This window comes from Liolophura sinensis, chromosome 6, assembly GCF_032854445.1.
Source record: "Liolophura sinensis isolate JHLJ2023 chromosome 6, CUHK_Ljap_v2, whole genome shotgun sequence".
Lineage (NCBI taxonomy): Eukaryota > Metazoa > Mollusca > Polyplacophora > Chitonida > Chitonidae > Liolophura > Liolophura sinensis.
Window position 1 is genome coordinate 68,079,974 of NC_088300.1, and position 10,955 is coordinate 68,090,928.

A 10,955-nucleotide genomic window follows, 5' to 3' on the forward strand; every position below is an offset into this window, starting at 1 on the left:
TTATACAAGGTTGATCATCATTACGGTGGGAAGAATCCGGGCAGAGCCCGGGGGAATCCACGAGCTGACAGACCTTCCCACGTACGGACGGAGAAGAAGACAGCATCAGCTGGACTTGAACTCAGAGCGACCGCATTGGTGAGAGGCTCCTTGTTCATTGCGCCGCCCTGGCGTGCTAACCTCTTCAGCACGGAGGCCTCCGAGGTATTTCTAGAGGCTGCAAAAATTTCATCTGGACAATATTTGATACTATTGGCCATATTGTGTATACAAGTGTCACACAGTGACATACAACATTCTGTTTACAGAGATATGTTTTTATATACGTGGTTCTTTGAGGAAGCCGATCGCTAGGCCGCGGTGTGTGGATAAAGGCAACCCACACACCTCGCCCGGTACCTGAACAACATTTTGTCGATTCAGCAATAAATGAGTCTGCTCTGATTTTATTTATTTATTGATTGGTGTTTTACGCCATACCCAAGAATATTTTACTTATACTACAGAGGCCAGCATTATGATGGGTACCACTCAATAATGTTTACATGCGATGTTCACATCACGCTGGAAGAAATTACTTGGGAGTCCAACTGTCGTAGAGAAACATAAATGTATCTTGCGTCATCGAAGGGATATTTGTTGGAGAGACATCTTAAAGATAATGAAGGCAAATATAAATTTAGTACTCACATAGCGACAAACGTTAGTTGATAGCAGAGTTGTAGATTGCCTACACATACTACACTCCAAAAAATTAATTTGTTAATTTTAATAGAAAGTCTGTTGTCTTCATTGGTGGTGCTAGAATATATTCTGTTGTTGCAGCACATTGTTCTGTTAAATATAGCACATATATTCTATTAATTCAACATAAACATTCTATTAGACTAACAGGATATTATGTTCAGTGGGACAGAATACATTCTAGCATTACTTAACAGTAAAACATAACATTGCTGTTGCATTTAGTAAGTGTAACATTTATAAGAAAGACTTCGGGTTTTGCGATATTCATATAGCACTAATTAACGAAGCATATAGTTTAGTTACTTATTAACATAGCGTAGAGGTGACGTCATGTTTGCTAATTAGCCGTGTTTTTTCTCTAACACACAAAAGCTTGACGCTTTTGGCAGGTACGCTGTTTGTGCCAGTAGATCTGTATGACTAAGATCACACAAGTAAGACGCAGTTCGTTGAACCACTAAGATAGTTTCCTGTAGTATCAGTTATTTTCGTACAAACCTGAATTGTTGCCAAGTGGCAAGTATAAGTATACAGAGTGGTGGGGAGAAAAAACGACGTAATCACATCCTCTTGTATCACGTGACCAGCAGCATATAAACCTGGTACCCGGAAGATGGGACAAAGCTGATGTCGAGACGACTATGAACACATAGCCTAAGGTAAGGTTACAACCTCGATCCTATAGGTATACGGTGTCTGAGAGGAAATTTAGTACTTAAGGCAGATTACACTAACAATAGGTAAATACCACAAATGAATTTCGTTTGCATTGGGAAAGAAATGTAATCTTATAGATTTGCATCAGTTAATATCTGATTCGGTAACACTGAATGGTTTTTTTTTTGGACAGATTTAAATATGCACTCAGTTGTTATGATTTTTGTAACATTTTTCGGGATAACGTTTTAAATTACTTCGAGATAACAGAATAGTGATATATTTGACAGGTGTTTCATGCTTCATGCAATTTTGATACCCTACCTATATGAATGAAGCAAATCGCTATGCATTATATTTCATATTCATATATTCCGGGATAATCATAAAATTCGTAATTAACCATGTTATATGCGCATACGTTTATGAAACAGCAGTAAATCTTTATTTAAATTGTGCTCAGTGCGTTAGTCTTATAACTCTAAAAGAGAAGGAATGTATATTTAATGTTGTACGCTCAAAACATTAATTTGCCCAGTTTAACAGAAAGTCTGTTTTTTGAGTGATGCTAGAATGTATTCTGTTATTACAACACAATATTCTGACATACTGAACATAGTATCCTGTTAGTCTAATAGAATCTTTATGTTTATTTAAAAGAATATGTGTGTTATGCTTACCAGAATGGCTTCAATAACAGGAAACGTTCTAGCATCACTCAGACAACAGGCTTTCTGTAAAATTAACACATGTAACTACATTCACGGTTGACTTACCACAATGAAAATGACACACAGGCAAAAGTTCAAGTTTTGAGAAAATTGACGCCATTGTGAAAGTTGTAGTAGAAAGAATGATCATGGCCTAACGCCACTTCGTGCAGCCATATCGTGGAGAGAGTTGTAACAGATAACAGGCGTGAAGAGATGAATCTGGAACACGATGTAGAACGTTTGGAGTTTGTGTTAGTTGTGTAAAGCGTTCCAGCAGATTGTCTTTTCATTCTCTTATGACAAGTGCGTGTACTGTTCCAGTTTATTGAAAGTAAATGTTTCGTTGAACATATGTTGAGTTAAACCTGTCATATTTGTGCCATATCTAGGAAGGCACACTGTGAGAGATCTATATTAATTTCCAAAATAGAGTCTATAATTGAAACCATTATTTTTTGCGGTTGCTTGCATTATCTATAAAAAAATATATAAATGTTAGTGCGTAAAAAGACTATATCCTGTTATACGAAAATCGTATAAAGTTAATCATCTATGGCTGAAAATCATAGGTACCGTATTTATTTTGTTAATTTCAAGCGAACAGTGATAAACAAGGTCTGTGGAGCAGATCCTCATTTTTCTGATATCTGACAGCATCCAGAGTTCAGAGTTCAGAGAACAGGGTGGGTCTTTTGGCATCACTATAATAACACTCGTTTCCACACCCATCAGAGACGTTATTGTTGGCGTGTGGGGATAGCTAAACAATGCAGTGATACACAGGTTCGAAATTTCCGAGCGAGCTCTTTCTAGCTGGAGCCTGGAATCTCCGTAAATATGACGTCATTAAGGGGTTCTGGTTACCATGGCAGTCTGCCCGACTGGTAAACAATCTGCAGTCAAAAGCTCCCTGTATCTCTATACCAGCACCAACTGATGGCATACCTCGAGCTCCAGCTAAGATACTACAGTTACACGATGTTGCTTATTTTTTTCTGGTTGCAGACTAAAGCATCATGTACACGAACTCACCATCAGTCACCGCGCTGCACAAGCAAGTAGCGGTCGACTACAGAGAGCGGAGTAAGATGGCTTCTACAGGAGGAAGCCCCTCAAGCTGTGGTTCCTCCCCAGATGTCACGATCCAGAGAGGGTTGATTGAACAGCACCTGCTGGACAAGAAACTGGTCGAAGGGGACTACTGGTACATCGTTGTCTCCGAATGGCTGGAGCAACTGAAGAAGTACCTGGGAATCGCATCGGCAAGAAAGATCTATTGCCCACGCTCTCCACCCGGGCCGATCCTCACCAAGAAGGAGTTTGCTCACACGGTCGACGTAGTGCACGAAGACGCCTGGCGCTACCTCTATCAGTGGTATGGCATGGCGGAAGGCCACCGACCCATTAAAATGGTCGTCTACTCATACAACAAGACGCCCGGCATTGAGCATAATCAAAACTCCTTCAAGATGATGGTTTGTAACGCACCGCCCGAGGATTTTCAAATCGTAAGATTCAGCAAACTTGAAAAGATCGGCCACTTGGAGTGGAAACTTCGGGAAATCAACCGAATCCCGCGAAGTCAGTCCACGCGCTTGTGGGGAAAGTCCGACACGGACGCCGGATGGAAACCATTATTTTCTCGTGATAAAGTCATTGGGAAAGTCTTGGAAGTAGATTCGGATTTCACGCGCCCAGTCATCGCCATGGAGATTCAAGACGCCAACGACACGTGGACGAATTGTCCCGATGGCGTTGAGAATTTCCAGGAGGAACCAACTGGACCGTTATACGACCACGATATTTTCGAAGACGTTAAAGAATCGTGGGAGATGGATATCCATGAACAAATCGACGGTATTGGAAGGACGATCGCAGAGAAACTGCACGGAACGTTTGGATTTTTTATGGGACGTGCGAAGGACTACATCGATGAAAAAGAGAACAGCCTTCGAGAGCGAGAACGTGAAATAGGCGAACGAGAAGATTTTGTTGAAGTTCGATTACGGAAGATGGATGACAAAGAAAAACTTCTCAATTCCGAGCTACGGGCCTGCCAAAGCCGAGCTGCTGAAATTGAACGAATCTATGACATCAAAGAGGCCGAACTGGTAAAAAACATCACAGCCAGAGAGGCAGAAATTCAACAAAAAATCGAAGCTCTGGCAAAGGAAAGAGAATTTTTCGAGCAAGAACGTGAGTTATTCGAAGAAGAGCTCAAGGTGAGTTTAATTATGTAGGCAATTATATATTTATTGATATGTGTTTACGCCGCAATAAATATTGCCATACTTATATTCTGGCTAGCATTCACACTGTACCGTATTGAAAGCATTCGTACTTTCAAAAAAAAGGCACAGTGATATAAATTTAATAAAAAGTCTGTTGTTTTAGTAATGTTGGAATGTATTTCCTCCCACCATAATGCTGGCCGCCGTCGTATAAGTGAAATATTCCTGGTTACGGCGTAAACCACAAATCCAATAAATAAATAAATATTGTGTTGAATATGACGGTTATGTTATAATAACAGAATACATTCTAGCATTACTCATGCAACAGAATTTCTGTGAAAATTAACAGATTATTTTTTAGTGTATATAAGCTTTGCCACAGGTATGTTCCAATCTCCAGCGTCGTAGCGCTTGATTTCAGAGACTGTTCGCAATGAATTACTTCCCTTGTCACATGACAGCATTTCACAGGTCCGAACTTTCTACAGAGCACTCCAAAAAAACCCTTTTTTTATTTATAAGAGTGGATGAACTAAAGGGATGATTTTTTGATGTGGCCTTATTGTTTGTCAGGCCAATAAATCCTAGGATTATATTCGGTAAATCTTTCATTGAGTCATTGCACCAATATGCACCTCTGTATTGTTTTGTAGCCATTGCAAATTTTTCCTCCCTTCAACTTTCCACTGTTTCACCATCGTACATATGTTTTTTCTCTTTTTTCACAGCGAGTGTCAGAAATGAACCAAATGCAGGAAGGTCGAATCAAATTGGATATAGGCGGTACACAGTTTACTACCTCGTTAATGACTTTGCAGAAAGATCCCGACTCCATGTTGGCAGCCATGTTTAGTGGACGCCACAAGTTAAAGACTGAATCTGACGGAAGTTACTTCATCGACCGGGATGGAGCTCACTTCCGGTACATCCTGAACTACCTCCGAGACGGAGGGATCAAAGAAGGGACATTACCCAACAGCGACACATTCAGTCGGGAACTTCAGGCGGAGACCGAGTATTATCAGATCTCCGGACTGTTAGAGTATCTTGAAGATCTGGCCAAACCCAAAGAAGCCTTGGAGGCTACAGAAGTGCGGTCAGAATCCGAGGATTCAAGATCATAAATTGTGCCGGCTTATTGCCGTCGGGTGGCAGAGTTAATCAACATATAAAGATAAATTGATTAAATGGCACCGAGATAACTTTTTATCTCATACTCAGCCGTGCTAATCAACTCTGTTGCCCGATGGGGATAAGCCACAAAATTGCTTATAACAATGCCCCGCTTCTATACAACTGTGCACTATAGCGATACTAGACAGAAAATCCTGCGCAAATATGGTAATCCCAGTCGGAAGATGGCCCCACATTGCCGTGTTTCCATCCTACATGCTTTAGACAAAAATCTTTATGAAACCTCCAGCGAGATTTGTCAAGAAAGCCTATAAAAGCAGAAGCAAAGCAGACCGTGTGTCTTGACAGTTTTTGGCAGGTGACCAAATTGCAGCAGGCTACAGAGCAGCTGGCAGATACCAAGCATAGGACTGGAATGAAAGAGGTAAGCATTGTTATGATAGAGACGCACCAGACGCGGTTACATGGCCACTAATTAGGGAAACAGATATTGAAAACAGACTTTCTGCTTGGATATGAATTGTATCCAATTTCCAAGGAAGTTTTTATTGTTTACATCGACAAACGCAAAATCATATCTAGCTGATCGAATTTAACACATTATAGTTTCTTTTATTCATAAGCATATGTACATGTACATCCACTGAACGGCAGACCACGGTTCATTTCACAGTGAAATTTAATTTAATTCTATTTTTCTTTAAAGATTATTTCTTACAGGATAACTTCCACCCGGACAACAAACAACATAACAACAAACAAATTACGAATACAGATACATACATACTTATATACGCAAAGACATAGTTATAAATTAAACAATCGGCCCAAAATTAAGCTAGCATTTTAAATGGCGTTGTTTACCTTAAAATGCACCCTTCCTCTCACTCATTCCCGTATTATAATGTCCGTGTCTCGCCGCAAAATATTGATTCCTGACTAACGAATCCTGTGGCTCGAATCCAGCACTCGCTAGCTGAGCTTGGGCTTTGAGTCATTATGTTTGTCATTTACCATGCAAAGAGCCTTGGTTCTCCTCCATCCATAAACTGAATGATCCCTATATAAGTTCCTCACCAACTGAATTAATAAATAAATTAACTGACACGTGATAATGGCGCGATAAAAAGTAGTTCTGTACTAACTTATCTTTGACCTTCAGCTCCTGATGTGAGACTTGATTATATCTTTATGTTTTCGTTTCATACCGGTTTATACTAATTTTAAAATTTAATCGATCCATTTATGTGGTTTAAAGCCTGGGACAAACTAGACGACTTTTTTCGCTCGTGTAGGCGCATTTTGTAAATTTCTGGGAAACCGCCTAATGTGCCCATGCCGGGAAAGGCGTATTTTACTGCCGATCTTGTAGGCCCCGAATTTCACAGGCATCAAATATGTCAGATACTAGAGCAGAAATACGCTGCCTCCTAGTGTGTGCGCACCAGCGAGTTTCGGCGATCGAGACGATCAAGCTGACCAATCAAGCAACACGGAATTGTGCTAACTTGTGACATTTTCTTTGTGTCACATGGGTTACTACGTCACATTACTTAACTTATTGATGAAGACCAACGGAAAAATCAGCCTAGTGTGTCTGCAACTACGGTGGGAATATCGTGAGCGTATTTCGCGGGCGGTTAAGTTCCCTACAAGCAAAAAAGTCCACCTAGGGTGTCCCCGGCTTATGCGAACTTATAGACGTGCCTTTAGTCGTGTATTACTTCGTACATCTCTATTACAACGTTCACCAACGTTCACCAGCAACCTGCGGATGGTCGTGGGTTTCCTCCCACCGTAATGCTGGCGGCCGTCATATAAGTAAAATATTCTTGAGTACGGCGTAAAACACCAATAAAATAAATAAATAAATTACTACGTTCACGTGTTTTGAAACATTGCATATCAAACAGATCTTGCGTTGCACCAGGTAGGATAACCATATAAAAACAAGCTCTGATAGCAGCATCAGGAACAGATTTAACTATAGAAATATCTTCGCACTATTTAAAGTGCCTTACTTCATACCAAGAATCCTCCTTTGTGTTGTTCCTGTCCCATTCTCGTAGATGGAATATCTTTGAATACCTTGTTACTACAGCTGGAAAAGCCTTTAATGCTGTAATCGATCAACAGCTAACCGTTTAACAGTGGAGCTTCAATTTGAACTCGCAAGGTCCTAAAGTGAAATAATCTCAATATTAATTTTCTTCATCCACTTTTCCTTAGTCTAATTTCCTTATTCTCCTTTCCTTCTTGTTTCAGAAAGCAAAATGCCGAATCGGCGCCGCCTGGGTTGGGAGCGTGAGAGATCTGCCATAACCAGCGACAAACAGACGCAAGGTACCATGTGAAGGTACCAACATGGCTGCTGTGTGAGAGACGAATAGATAGGAGTTTGGTTACTTGTCCAAGTCATGCATTTTCTCTGAGAAACCTGGAAATCTCATAAAGTTGAAATAGTTTTACATCCGGATGTCTAAAGGTAACTTTGTCCGAGAGATGAAGCTGACTACATAACAATAATTAAGTATTGTAGTGTTGAGACAGGGCAATGTATGTAACGGGACACCCGATTGGTCTACTTTTGGATGCAGGTTCATTACAGACAGCAATAACCTGACAAATGGCAACCAGCCAACTTGAATATTTTAAATTTATTGAACTGATTGAGATTATTTCATAATACACAGAACTTTATGGAAACCAAAAGAGATGTTAGAACAAAAATAAAAGTAAAACTTGATATTAATTTTATAAAATCGTACATTCTTGTTCTTTACTTATTTATTTGTTTATTTACTTAATTTTGATGTTTTAAGCCGCACTCCTGAATATTTCACTGACACTATGGCGGCCAGAGAAAACCAGGCCCCGAAGAAACCACGACCATGATTTCTTCACTCACTTACCTTGTATATGTATTTGTTTCTTTTTCTTGTTCACTTGTTCACAAATTACTTTTTTCAAACACTTAGCAGATCGATTTGTTGTTTGTGGCACATACCTCTTTTCTTGTTTTTCCTTTTCTTTGCTGTTTATACATCAGCGGGTTGTTAATAGTTTTAGGAAACTGGAACGATTACTTCAGAAATTTCCTGGATCTTCGCTATGCTCTCAGCGTCTAAAGGACACGCAAATCTTAAAGGAGACGTTATCTTGACAAAACATGAGTGGTTCATTATTTGTAGATTTGTATATATACACAATATTGTATACTGAAAATCCCGCTCTGCTCGGCTCTGGTGCAACTGCAGCTCAACATACTGTAAGGGAGTGTTTGTGAAGTTGCGCATGTCACTCTGGCAAGCTTATGAGCCAGAACTCTTAAAATTTATTTGAGTGTGGTTTAACGCCCTACACTAGAGGTTTTCACAGTTTTATGGATCGGGGAAATCGGAGTGCTCGGCCTAAATATGCTACGTACAGATAGATATGCACACCATATTAGTAGAGGACAACTGACCTTCCAGAAATATTAATTTGCATAAACGGCCACACGAGAGTCGTCGATCGGTTGTTGATGCCAGTACCCCACAAGTGATAAGGAGAGTGGAGACATCTACAAATACCCTGGCCAAGGCCGGGTTTGAATCTGCACCTCGTGTGTAGAGCGACGCCGATATTGTCCACATATCCCCAAAGTGTAAATGTGTGTGTATATATTGGTATAAATTAAACATGCGCCTAGAAACAGTGTTCGATACACCTTCATTCTTGAAACCGTAAACATTTTTATTTCAGCTGCGTAGTATGTGCCCGGGGCAATTTGCCCAAAAGTGTATTTGAGGTAAAGACAGACGTACACCTTAATACCAATCTTATCCCACTGCAAAACTAATGAACCTTTCTCCAAACTAAAATCAATACCTTGCTTGACTGCTGATACATTTTCTGAACAAAACTGGGTCGGATAGGGTATGACTTCTTTGCTAATGTTCTACATGATTATATAAATAATGGTCCCGCGTCTAAACATTGACGCCAACTAAAACATCAGAAGAACGTTCAACAAGCAGGGTTGCCAGCATATAAACAGGACGCCAGTGAAAATATGTTTGATGAGATCTCAATTTCGTTATCACCTTGTCAGTTTTAACAAACCACCAAAAATCTCTTGATCATTACTACAAGACGACAATGACACTGACACTCTGACACCCGACACCCTGATTCACGTCACTCTGACACCGACACTCTGACACTGTGACACCGGACTCCCTAATACACGTCACTCTGATACACACGACACTCTGACACACACGACAATCTGACACACGACACACGACACAAAATACATGATACTCCCACATTACACCATGATAACGAACACAGGGCACCCTTCAACAATAACACATGACACCCTGACACACACGACACCCTGACGCACACGACACTCTGGCACCCGACACCCGACACATGACACCCTGACGCGTCACTTGACGGCATCACTTGACACCCTGACACAGGACGATATCACTTGACACCCTGACAAACCATTCTGATATACCACCACTGACACACGGCTCCGTAACACACTATACTCCGACCCACGAGAATAACACACTTTGATACACCACCGGCGATACACAACACTGACACACGACACTCCGACACACGAGAATAACACACCTTGATACACCACCAGCGATACACAACACTGACACACGACACCACGACACACGAGAATAACACACCTTGATACACCACCGGCGATACACAACACTGACACACGACACTCCGACACACGAGAATAACACACCTTGATACACCACCGGCGATACACAACACTGACACACGACACTCTTACACAATACTCGCACATGACACCCGGAGAAGAAACCACGACGAACTCACGACATCCTGAAACACATGTGATACTCCGCACGTTATAAATATTACAATACACATCAATACAAACAATGTATTTATTTATTTATTAACTTGATTGGTGTTTTACGACATACTCAAGAATACTCCCCTTTCACAACAAGGGCGAGCATTATGATGGGAAGGAAACTTGGTAGAGTTCGGGGAAAATCCACAACATTCCCATTTGGGCTGGACTTCAACTCAGAGATAACATGGAGGCCATTGGGCCATTGTGCTGCCCTAGCGCGATAACCACGAGGCCACGGCAAACATTGTAGTAGTTTGAAAGTGCGGTTTTATTTCAGAGATTATGATACATCTCGTTTACATTTACGTATTTTGTAACGTAAATGTTCAAATCGCGATCTGATTGTTCCCTGCGGCATTACTACATCTGCATCAACTGAGTCATACTGCTACTGCTCTATCGATTTTTGCTTTATCTAATACAATCAAAAAATCAAAATTGCACTGAATAGATACAGATAGTGAAATCCAAGTATGAACGCAATTTTTCAGGTAAGTACAAGGGTTGTTTAGCTGGATAGGTGGTTAGGTTATACAGGGTACTTTGTCAGAGAAACACATGTGACCGCCA

At 40.7% G+C, this 10,955-nt stretch overlaps 1 protein-coding gene across 1 annotated transcript; it reads left to right on the forward strand.

Moving 5' to 3' along the window:
- The first annotated feature begins 1,378 nt into the window (after positions 1–1,378).
- Positions 1,379–8,252, forward strand: LOC135466850 (uncharacterized). The gene is made up of 4 exons (XM_064744593.1): positions 1,379–1,406; positions 3,123–4,339; positions 5,080–5,909; positions 7,751–8,252. Exons 2-3 carry the CDS (start codon positions 3,134–3,136, stop codon positions 5,473–5,475), a joined length of 1,602 nt encoding a protein of 533 aa, XP_064600663.1. The 5' UTR covers positions 1,379–1,406; positions 3,123–3,133; the 3' UTR covers positions 5,476–5,909; positions 7,751–8,252.
- The last annotated feature ends 2,703 nt before the right edge of the window (positions 8,253–10,955 follow it).